This window comes from Takifugu flavidus, chromosome 13 (genome assembly GCF_003711565.1).
Source record: "Takifugu flavidus isolate HTHZ2018 chromosome 13, ASM371156v2, whole genome shotgun sequence".
In the NCBI taxonomy this organism is placed as follows: Eukaryota; Metazoa; Chordata; class Actinopteri; order Tetraodontiformes; family Tetraodontidae; genus Takifugu; species Takifugu flavidus.
This window is the reverse complement of record NC_079532.1, coordinates 8,222,115-8,232,972: the sequence shown is the minus strand read 5'-3', so window position 1 is coordinate 8,232,972 and position 10,858 is coordinate 8,222,115. Positions and strand designations below refer to the sequence as shown.

Sequence of the window (10,858 nt, the reverse complement as noted above, 5' to 3'; positions counted from 1 at the left end):
GCCAGCAGCAGCTGGTTCAACAGTTCACCCAGTCCCACACATGGATTCACACGGACACCGGAACAAGACAGACCAGGACAAAATGTGAAAGCCATTATTCTGTTACAGAGGCACAGCTGTCACAGTTGAGATATCAGGATCTTCAGGATCCAATAACTGCAGGATCTTTCCATCCTTGCTTCCATCCTTGAACACTGGAAAATATCAAACACTGCACATCATCTCGGTTTGATGACGCTGTTCCTGCAGGAAGGAATGCCTGAGAGGGTTTTCTGACTGTTACCACTATGTAATACTTTATCTAACATGTCTATGATTCATCATTGTTATACCGACACCCAGAGTTTAAATGCTTCCGTCCAGTTCAAATGTTTCGACTGTTAAGTGACATTGCTATGTGACAGATTCTTTGTAAAAAAAAATTTAAAAGATCTGTTTGCACTTGCATGTACAATCACTTTGAAATAAAGTGTAAAACTTTTCAGTGGCACAAATATAGCATCTATGGGTTTCCTATGAGTCTTAATGGTTTTCTGGTCCCTGGTGTCAGAAGGTAACGATGAGATTGAGGTTCCATGTGAAGCCAAAATGAAGACAGTAAACCCTTTGTATTACGTTGATAAAGAATGCTGAGATCTACCCTCCCTTAATTTGTAGGATAGATTTAGAATATTATTCCTCTCACATTAGAGGCAGATTGGAGAGGCAATGTATTTGAGTAATAACTATAAATTTGGTCTCTTTCTGCATTTTCAAAACCTCAAGAGAGAACAGTCGACTTCAAGTGTCTTTTTCTTTAATTGTAGTGTATTTATTTATTCGTTTTATATATTATTCAATTAATCACATTAGAGTCTGTTTTCGAGTTAGATTGGGCACATTGGACTACAATCCCATGATGCAGTGCGTTGAGATTCGTAACCAACCAATAGCGGACTTTGACGTTGTCATGTGACAGCAGCGCAGGCGATTTGAATAGTTTGCATGGTTGTGTCTTGTAAGTTTTGCACTTTGAACGTGAAGCAGGAAATTTTGTTGTTCTTCGTCGGGACGTCGTCTTTACAGGGATCACTGCTGGAACATTAGACGCGTGTGAGTGAAAACGCTCTTAAGCAAACAATGTTAAATCTTTAGACCTCATATTAGGTACATTTGTTATAAGCTAATGTTAGCGAGTGGGCTGCCGGGTTGCGAGGCTCGCGGGGATAAAATTAGAAATTCAATTAAAGTACATTATACTTTTATTTAATCATGTTCATGCAAAATGTCGTTATTCTTGTAGTGTGGCGAGAGGAGTTGAATGAATCTTGTTTAATACTGAGGGAAGAGCCACCACCAGGATGGACTGTCGAGCTAACAGCGGTAAGTTGCTTTCGGCCACGTCTTTGCTTGCAAACGTAAGCTACCTTCATGTTTATTCCCTCTCTGCTTGTCTCCGGCCAGATCTGTTCTTCCTGCACGAGGAGAAGTTTGATTTTGATGTGTCTATGTCACCTGCAAGGTAGGAAAGGACAGGACACTTTAATAATAAAGAAACAAAGTGCACTGTGATCTTTATCCAGAGGGAAATGGTGCTTCCCTCGTTCTCTATGTGTCAGTCGATTCATCACAAGTGCTTAAAATTAGTCAGAGAACTGGTAATCCAAACATGGTGAACATCATTTATATCCTGAAATATGCTACTGTACTGTCCAACAACTCACTTTTAGAATGCAAAGTAGGTGCTTAGGTATAGAGTAGAATAGCAAGTATAACGTTATAGTTAAGTATAAAGTAATGTTTGCATGTTGGTTGTAAAATAATGAGTTTCAGTTCATTCAAGTTTCCAAATTTAGTCTTACATATAGAGTATTTCAGTCAAGTGAAGTACATTATTTTTGCAAAACCTTAGCACAAATAGGTGAAATGAGAATATTTGTGTACTGTGATGTGACATTTACGCTACATCTATTTATTTATGATACTGGTGATTTCTCTCTCTGAAGCTCAAATGGTGATGAAGACGAAGACGAGGTGTTTGTGGAGCCAGTCAGTCATAATGAGAGGTGTGTGTCTGTTAATGTGAAGACACAGCTTGATGGTAGACAACTGCGGACAAGCTGGAGTCCACTGACGGGGGACCAGCTCGAGGCGGTCTGCCAGGAAGCCCACAAGTTGGCCAATCAGCTTCAGAGTGGTGAACGGAGCCAGTCGCACAGTGAGGATGACAAGGATAATGAGGCGACCGCTGCCGTGACCACACAGCCCGATGAGTTCGTCCAGGATTCTCAGGCTAAACTGCATGTGTTTGAGCAGTCTAACAGGGTTCTCAGCCCCATTAAACGAGAGACCTTCTGTGTGCAAGAGAGCCCCCTGAAGCAGCTGCCGCCAGCCATCCAGCAGCGCCTGCTAAGAGGAAGCAGCAACACCAGCATTGTTTCATCCCTTCGTTCAGCCAGCGCACCTCTATCCACCCGGCCTGCCTCTGCACACCCAAAATCAGTAGTAAAACCAGCTTGTGTTACCAGGCTAAGCACGTCCAGCCCCGTGACCAGGGCCAGGTCTCAGCCCAAGGCAGGGCTCCGGGGAAAAGCCCCGTTGGGTGCTGTGCTGCCAAGTAAACCAGCTGCACCAGTGGCTTCCACTTCAACCACCAAGAGCAGAGTGGAAAAAAACAGACTGCAACCACCGAGCAGAGTAAGCACGGGTTGGGTCACGGTCCGGCAGAGACTGCTCCCAACGAATCTAAACAGATCTTATGTCGACCTGTGTTTCTCCTTTTGCAGACAGTCATTGGCCGCAGGTGTAGCCCCCCAAGGAGGACAGAGTCCAGCGAGGAGCTGCTGTCTGATTCTGCCAGCGTTGCGTCTGACATCAGCGACTCCTCCATCAACTCCAGTCTGCTCGGAAAACGCAATCTGGCGCCACGCGCCAAGGTAGTGGTCGCCGTCTTCAAGGTCATCTCGATGCGTGTTAATCTCTTGTTATAAAATGAAGACGTACTTTCTCGCCCAGGGTGCTGTGAAGAAACTGCCGGTTGTGAAAGCTTCACCCCTTCAGAGCAGGAGGGTGATGGAGAGGAAAAACACGTCCTCGTCGTCATCATCGGTGTCCAGCTTCAACTCCAGCATTTCTCTGTCCCCTGCTAAAGGCACGCTGCGCTCGCCATAAAATGTCAGTGCATTTAGGCACTAAATAATAATTCCTGTGCATGTCTCTTCAGGTAAACTGAACTCCTCTATGAACCGGAGTGTGAGTAGCTCCACTGGCCCCGCCCCTGGCAGTGACGGCAGGCCCATGAACCCCAGCAGAGCACGCCGCTCCACCATCAATGCTGCTGCGGCGCCTGCGTCGTCCGTCGCTGGACGCCGCTCGCTGTCCACACAGGCCAAGAAGGCCACGCCCCTAAAGAGAGCAGAATTCACGCCCACTAAGAGAGTTTTGGAGAAGAGCGGCTCAATAAGTGCGACCTCCACAACTCTCCCTCAGGGCGGATTAAGGACTAAATCCAAACCTGAGGCTCTAGTTCTAATAACACCCAGCGCAGGAGTCAGAGGTCCCAACCATGGAGACAGTAAGCTCATAGCATAGCTGGAGCTATTCACATGAGTTTTTTAGCATTTATTTAGTTAGCAAATTCCAGGAATATTGATATCTGTGCTTTGTTTCATCTATAGAGTCAAAGATGTTGAAGCCAAAGAGGCTGGAGTCCGTGATCAGCATGGACAGGTAAATAACTACTAAAGAAATGTCTGATATGTGACCTGGACCATTGACGTCTTCATCTGTGGTGCAGTCTTCCTCAGAAGAGCTCGGCTGGTCCTCTGACCCCCTCTGCTGGCACGTACAAGCCATTGCAGTTCAAAACAGGTCGTCCGTCTTCCCTCCCGACGCCAGTGCGCCGCAAGCCGTGCACCATCCCTGTTTCTACACCCACCAACCCCCCCAAGCTCACAAAACCACCACTCGAATCTGAGGCAGACCTTCCCCCAGAATCTAACTCTGGTGACAACGAGCCAAGCTGCAGGTGAAATTCTGTAAACTCCTGCTGACGGAAAGCTACAAAATGATCATTCTGCATCCGAGGGCTTTTCCTGTAACCGTGACAACGCAAGATTTTGTGCTTAATCGTTATGTCATTGTAGCCCGAGTTCCACGGTTGCACATGAGCTAGAGCCCGATGACCCCAGCATCGAGCCCGGTGACCCCAGCATCAAGCCCTTCTGTCTGGAGGAGGAGGAGCTTCCTGTTGTGACCTCATCAGGTCCTCCTGAGCCTGACCAATCAGAGAGCGCAGAATCTGGAGGGACGCACAAAGAGCTTGAGCACGAGTCTGAAGCCAGGAACCTGATTGAACTGGAAACTGCCAATGAGAGCAACCACAAGGCACATGAGGTTAGAACAGCACATGCACCATTAAAGCTCCCAGTCGGTTATGTGCATAAAAAATAGATAAGAGGTTCTGGCTGATACGAGCCAGAATGTTAATCTTGTCCACAGCGCTGAGTTCATAACTGGTGTCAGATGATGTCACCGGTGATTAAAAAAAGGCTCAAATGTGAGGCCACTGTTGTGTCTTGTGGTTGAAGTCCCACCCCACATGACCACTCTCCCAGTTGCCCCGTTGGCATCTCGCCCCAATTTGAGGGGAAAATGAAGGTGGTGACCGGAAGGATGAATTCTCTGCAGGTTCTCCTGTTGGATCTACCTGCTCCGACTCTGCAGCCTCAAGAGAAACTACTCATCGACCTGACCAACACCCCCAACCTGATCCGAACCAGCAACAAGTCCTGCACCGGCACTCAGGTAAGCTCTTCTCGTATCCCAGCCTCTGAAAATGTCTGAGGAACATCACCTCTTCTCTGGCGTTCCAGCAGCTGATCGACCTGAGCTCTCCGCTCATCAAGTGGAGTCCAGAGAACAAGAGTGAGAACACGGCTCCTCTCATCAACCTGTCCTTCTGATCGTCGCCCTGCAGTAACCTGCCGCCTGTCTGCCAAGATTCCACTAACGTCCATCCAGAGATTTTATCAATGAAGCCTCCTGCTGAGGCGTTTAGTCTTGAAATTCCGAAGATCTTCAAAGGTTGCTGAAGTTTTTCTGCACCCATTTGTGCTTTTGCTGCTCTTATCGATGTCTAAATAAATGATGTGATTTACTGTGAGCCTTCGGATTTGTGGGATTTCTGTGAGTCGCTCTCATTTTTGGCCCTTTCAAACTTTTTAAGAGGCGTTTAATGTGACTGGAGCGCACAGCAGATGGATGCGGGATGGAAACCGCTTCAGTTTCACAGCTTTTCAGCCTGTTATCAACTGTCCAAAGATCAATACGTGCTAGATTCCTGGTCAGCAGGTGTCCAGCGGCCCGTCTGTCTCACCAGGTCCCTCCAGAGAACTTCATGCCAACACAAACTTTTTATTTAGTTAAGCTGAGAATCAGCAACGTGTGACCAAGTCATCTGACCCCCGCGGTGGCTTTATAAACAGTGGGCTGCTGACCGAGTCCATCTGCTAACATGGCCTCCTTCACGTGCACGCTCGGTCTCCTCTTCCTCCTCACGGCCTCCAGCTGGGCTGAAGAGAAGGTGAGAACTTTTATGTTCTTAAGATTAAAGATGATTTATCAAGGGGTCAATCAGGGTTCAATCAGCTCACGTGTGTCTCAAACTGTTGCACAACAAGGAAAACATTTATTTAAAAGGCAGATGTAACTCTGCTAATATGACTTATGTTTGAATATAAAGCTCATTTACGGACACCACATGTAGAACAGCACTAAACGATGTCCCGATTTAGGATCTGCCTGTCTCTGAGCTGCTGTGGAGGGCGAACAAAGATGTTGGTAAGATGATGACGTCGATGTTCACACAGAAGGAAGGAAGCAGAAATACTGTGTCTGGTCGCTGGTCAGGGGTCAGCATCACCGGTGTCTGGTGTCTCCACCTGCAGTGCGCAGACCCGATGAGCCGCTGGTCATCGATGACATCGCCTACAGCGGCGAGGGCGAGAGGAACGCTGATGCCTGCACATCCCGCGGCTGCATGTGGGCCAAGTCTTCCGATGGGAAGGTCTACGTCCCCTACGTCATCGCCTCGCATTACTGTAAGCATCGGATACTTTTGGAGAAGTCGGTTATATTCACGTTCATTCACTAATATAAAAACAATCAATTCAGCGTTTACTTTCAAACGCCTGTGGAAGCGGTTTAAAGCTGCAGGCCAGCCTAAATCGAATGTGTGAGGTGTCTGTGCGTCTCTTCAGCCTCTCGAGAGCGCTCCATCATTGAACGCGGGCTGCTGTCCTTCCACGACGTCTCCTGCATCCGCTTCACCCCCTGGAGGAATCAGCGAGACTTCCTGAGCATCGTGTCAGACAGCGGGTAACAAACAGCTGTTTGTAGGTGCACGCTGCTAGAAATGGTTTTTGTTTTCCCCCACGCACAGAAATCTGGCTCTTCCTACAATGTACGAATCCACTTTTGGTCAAATCAAAGCAAAATGACCAAAGATCAAAGCACATATTATCAGGAAAGCTCATTTTAACGATGCACTGCGGTTGCTGTCTGTGTGCAGCTGTTACTCCTACGTGGGTCGCCAGGGTTATTCCCAGACTCTGTCCCTGGACCGCCAGGGCTGCCTGTACCACAGCACCGTCCAGCATGAGCTCCTCCACGCCCTCGGCTTCCACCACGAACAGTGTCGCTCCGACAGGGACAATCACATCCGCGTGCTGTGGGAGAACATCCAGCCAGGTCGGCCCCCGTGAAAGCAACATCCATGAACGTTTACCCCGAACACCTTAGTGTGCTCGAGCTGTTCCTTGTTATAAATATGAGCCTGTGTATGACATTTGTCCCCTGGCAAATATGAATGACCTTCAGTAGGGGTACGTGATTGGTTTTGGTTTTCCTCACAGGTTTGGCGTACGCATTCGACAAAATGAACACTCTGAACCTGAACACACCCTACGACTACAACTCCGTCATGCAGTACCACAGGTGAACCACCCAGTCCCTCCCATCACACGCCTTCGTTGTGTAAAATTCATCTGAGTTTATGATCTCTTACTCCCAAATGTTGCCTTGAATAACGTGGCCATAGAGCGGCAATAGTGGAGGCATGTTTTAGAATATAGAAAAAAAGCTGGATTCCACTGAGTTTAAACCAACTTCATTAGATCAGATGTTGCAAGAGCCCTAAGACTCTCTCTGCCTGATGATAATTGTTGTCTGGAATCCTTCAGGTATGCATTCTCTGGGAACGGTAAACCCACCATGGCTCCCATCCCCAACGCGAATATTCAGTTTGGAGAGGCCACTCAGATGAGCAGCAACGACATCACCAGGCTGAACACTCTCTACAAGTGTTAATCAGTAAAAGAGGATGTGCTGGGCGTGGGTGATATCCTGTTATATTTAAATCTAATTCCGTGTTGAAGTTTGCTTTGAAGGTAGTTTTAAAGCTTCTGTTTCCTTTGCAACAGGTGGTGAAAACAAGAGGCAACTGGCTGGTTGATTGCAGTGTTTGAGAAAGCATGAATTCACTATTGTGCCGAGTATCTGCAGCAAAACGTCACAGAGATTTGGCTTCACAACAGGTTTTCAATCTTACTCAGCTCTTGTCATTAAAAACCTGTCATGATTCTGTGCTGACCGACATTAGTGTTGCGCTTCTCTTTCCTTCCACTAGAGGGAGACATATCCCACAATTTAAGACCACATGCGTCAAAAGTTGGTTTATTCTAAGCTAAAACAAGATGAGCTTTTAATAGGCTAATGGAGAAAGTTGCGGTTTACAGCAACATAAAGGGTTAGAATCAACGCACACATGCAAAGTATAAAATTTCAAAGAATAAGGAAATTATAGAGGGGAAGAGCAGAGTGCAAAAAATAAAAATAATCATACACAGGATATAACAAATTGTATAAAAGTGTTAATCTATGGGAGGAAAGCTGCATTAATTGTGGGGGGAACATTGCGCCTTCATTCAGCTCAAACCAGCTCTTATCAGTTAAAATGCTGAGATGATTATTGCAGACTGATAAACACAGACTATTATTCAATAGTGTGATTCTTCAGTATCAGAGATAATGCATATGAAATAGTTGAGCGCCAGAATCCAAATTATTTGACAGACAAAAGTCTTGGAGGAAACAGGGGACTTGTACGCTCACTTAATAAGATCTCTCTTTGTAAATCTGACCTGAGGCCAACTCTCCAAACTGGATCTGTCACATTCTCCATGATTGACAGCCTGGCTCAAATCAATGGCAGTCTGTCATCGGGGCCGAGTCCATGTCAGTCTGAGACACGCCAAGTGTCACCACGGGAGATTTATTGCAACAGGAAGTGCATATTTGCGGGAGGAACAGCGTGTCACATTTAATGACTGCGTTACTGGTGTAGGTACAGATAAAACTGTAGCCTTCTGTCAGGAGGGGGTGTGAGGCAGGGGGAGGGTAACAGCTCCATGACTCAGCGTCGCCATCAGGACAACAGGAGCGCCGTCCTCCCTGGAGCCCGGCGCCGTCCTCCCTGGAGCCCGGCGCCAAGCATCACATCCGCCGGTTCAACCAGAAACAGTGACTCTCATGTATGTCGAGCGTCTGCGTGACCTCGGTCCCGTACAGGGAGGGGTGGCGAGGATTCCTCACCGCCCCGTGTGTTGTGGTGTGTACCTGCCACAAATTCTTGACATCGCTGCGACATCTGACACCATCGCCTCTGCTTGCATTAGGAAGTGTTCCCTCCTTTCTCGTGGCCATGGCGGCACATCCGCGAGCGGCCATCATCGGCCTCTGTTTCTGGACGTGGAGCTGGACTAAAGTGGATGAATCAGGGATGCTGCCTGAACAGAGGTCCGGTTCAGTTTCTGGCAGCCCCCCCAGGGACAATCTGACAGAGCTGTGGCCCAGATCCCAGCACGCCACCTCCTCCTCCTCCTCCTCAATTTCCTTCCTTTCAGACATTAGACTCGCTGTCCGTGTCCCATTCGGAGCTCTGGCCAGGACATCAGATCCGGGGCTCGCCGTCTCTCTCTTCCTGCCTGCCTGTTGGCCGACCCGGCCTCAGAGCTCCGGCACACTGGGCCCAGTCATGGCCCACCGGCCGCCACGGCTGCTGTCCCGGTCAAACGGCCCTCGTCTACAAAAAGGGAGCCATTGTGCCTGCAGTGTGTTCAGACAATGAGTGAGTTAATATGAGCCAAATGGGACTGAGGAGGGGGGGACGGGGAGCTGTCCTATCAGTAACGTCGAGTTGCACCATTTTCTCCCTCGGCCACTCGCGATTCTAGGTGATTAAACATTAAATTCACAGAAATAGCTCAACCAGTGAGCGAGTACGTCTAAAGGAGAGCAGCCCAGAACAGGTTCAAACCCACTAAAGCTATCAGGTAACGTCCCAGTGATGGACGATACCTGCCTCTCCTCTGATGGTTCCACTGGGAGCAGTTTTAATATAAACACTGATGGATGGACTGACACATATTTTTGTTAAATTCCCGGATGATTGGAGTGGAGGATGGATGGTTGTTGGTTCCAGACCACATGTCCGGACCCGCTAACCACCAGCTAACTACAGGCTCCCTTTTTCCGGGGTTGTAGGAGGAAGGGGGGGGGGTAACTCCACATGCCGGCTTCCTCAGATTTAGATGCAGGTTTGGGATCATAATGCAGTACAAAACAGACCTCGGTGGGGGGAAGAAAATGGGAAATCTCAGGGTGGAAAAACAAAGTGAAGATGTTGTGGATGGAAGAGCGGGATGTATGGTGAACCTTATGGAAATACTTTGTGGTGACACACAAAATCTCTTCATGTTTCGACTGCATCACAGTCAAGCTCTCATATTAATGGGCCATTTAGGAGCTTTTCACTGTTCAAAGGAAATTCCTGCTGATCCTGGCAGGAAATCTTGCAAATCAAGCATGTCGGAAGCCAAGAGAAGAGCTGCGACCTTATATGGATTACAAGCTTTTTCAATCAGCGCTAACAGAGCGCGTTGGCATGTTAGCCATGCAGGTCAATCACATGTTGCACTGGTCACGGTCATGTTCTCTGGGTCTCTGTATCAGTGAGAGCAGATCATGCAGCATTTGACCTAAATACAGATTTAATAACCACATTCTGGCTGGATCAGCATCTGTTAATCCAGGACGTCACATCTGGGAGCTGAGGGGACCCGTATCCACGCTCTGCTTCTCTGGGATAAATGTCTGAGCATCAACTTTGATCATCGGGCTTCGGTCCCAGCTCATAATAATGCACAGTGACTTATATTATTGTATATGAAGAATGTCCGGCCTGTTACGGCCCCAAAATGTATTATTTGAGGGATATTTACAGTGATTTCTAAAGGTAAAACATATTTAAAGGTGTTTGTTTGAGAAACTAATGTAGCAACCTGATTAGAATTTAGAATATCTCGAGTTTTATTAAGTCAGAGTGAACGACCGGCAGGCCTGTGCACCACAAAGAGCCTATACATGCACATAAATGCTGAATTAATTGGATTATTGGGATTGAGAGCATAAATGGATTGATTATAGGACAGCAGAGAGGCTCAATGGACTGGTTCAAGTTGGACACGGTGTTAATGGACCGGCTAATAGTGGAGCAGAGAGTCTTTCGAGTCTTTAGAGTCTTTAGTCTCTTTACACCTGCCTCTCAATAAAGTCTTGCATCTGTTGTGTCCATGCAGGTCACTGGATTCCTGGGATAAAACGCCCCTTTACCTTTTTATTTTGCAGCCCCGGAGGCCGGCAAATGCTCCTGTCAATCTTCCCCCTGCCTCGCCTCCTGTCCTGTTGGGAGCGCACCGCGGCTTCGCATCTGGATTTTACGCGTCGGCCGGTCCACGCCTACATTAGTGCCCGCCTCCTC

General features: G+C 47.8%; 2 protein-coding genes and 1 long non-coding RNA gene across 5 annotated transcripts; 2 read left to right on the top strand and 1 right to left on the bottom strand.

Moving 5' to 3' along the window:
* The first annotated feature begins 942 nt into the window (after positions 1 to 942).
* On the top strand, positions 943 to 5,143 carry gtse1 (G-2 and S-phase expressed 1). Of its 3 annotated transcripts, none has more exons than XM_057051424.1 (12): positions 943 to 1,092; positions 1,283 to 1,362; positions 1,444 to 1,501; positions 1,986 to 2,643; positions 2,766 to 2,915; positions 2,995 to 3,130; positions 3,203 to 3,553; positions 3,657 to 3,708; positions 3,776 to 4,006; positions 4,125 to 4,374; positions 4,669 to 4,785; positions 4,854 to 5,143. In XM_057051424.1, exons 2-12 carry the CDS (start codon positions 1,341 to 1,343, stop codon positions 4,941 to 4,943), a joined length of 2,115 nt encoding a protein of 704 aa, XP_056907404.1. In that variant the 5' UTR covers positions 943 to 1,092; positions 1,283 to 1,340; the 3' UTR covers positions 4,944 to 5,143. The 3 variants fall into 3 exon arrangements, with proteins under 3 accessions (XP_056907404.1, XP_056907403.1, XP_056907402.1); XM_057051423.1 differs by having other exon boundaries at positions 1,986 to 2,676; positions 4,857 to 5,143; XM_057051422.1 differs by having other exon boundaries at positions 1,986 to 2,676.
* Positions 5,144 to 5,450: 307 nt separating this feature from the next.
* Positions 5,451 to 7,633, top strand: LOC130535963 (high choriolytic enzyme 1-like). The gene is made up of 8 exons (XM_057051459.1): positions 5,451 to 5,563; positions 5,775 to 5,820; positions 5,928 to 6,080; positions 6,240 to 6,357; positions 6,551 to 6,729; positions 6,894 to 6,975; positions 7,221 to 7,371; positions 7,461 to 7,633. The coding sequence occupies exons 1-7, from the start codon at positions 5,495 to 5,497 to the stop codon at positions 7,345 to 7,347; spliced, it is 774 nt and encodes a 257-aa protein (XP_056907439.1). The 5' UTR covers positions 5,451 to 5,494; the 3' UTR covers positions 7,348 to 7,371; positions 7,461 to 7,633.
* A 79-nt stretch (positions 7,634 to 7,712) lies between these two features.
* On the bottom strand, positions 7,713 to 10,847 carry LOC130535972 (uncharacterized). Its single transcript, XR_008953246.1, has 2 exons — positions 10,711 to 10,847; positions 7,713 to 9,144 (listed from the first exon to the last, which is right to left on the bottom strand). It is a non-coding gene; the product is annotated as an uncharacterized LOC130535972 (long non-coding RNA).
* Positions 10,848 to 10,858: the final 11 nt, after the last annotated feature.

What these genes read in the sequence shown, in the direction of transcription:
- gtse1 (XM_057051422.1), top strand. Translation starts at nt 1,341, where the DNA reads ATGGACTGTCGAGCTAACAGCG. An exon ending in GGACTGTCGAGCTAACAGCG is followed by an intron (nt 1,363 to 1,443) that starts GTAAGTTGCTTT and finishes GTCTCCGGCCAG; the next exon opens with ATCTGTTCTTCCTGCACGAG. An exon ending in GACTGCAACCACCGAGCAGA is followed by an intron (nt 2,677 to 2,765) that starts GTAAGCACGGGT and finishes CTCCTTTTGCAG; the next exon opens with ACAGTCATTGGCCGCAGGTG.
- LOC130535963 (XM_057051459.1), top strand. Translation starts at nt 5,495, where the DNA reads ATGGCCTCCTTCACGTGCACGCTCGGTCTCCTCTTCCTCCTCACGGCC. An exon ending in CCAGCTGGGCTGAAGAGAAG is followed by an intron (nt 5,564 to 5,774) that starts GTGAGAACTTTT and finishes GTCCCGATTTAG; the next exon opens with GATCTGCCTGTCTCTGAGCT. An exon ending in TCCGTCATGCAGTACCACAG is followed by an intron (nt 6,976 to 7,220) that starts GTGAACCACCCA and finishes GGAATCCTTCAG; the next exon opens with GTATGCATTCTCTGGGAACG.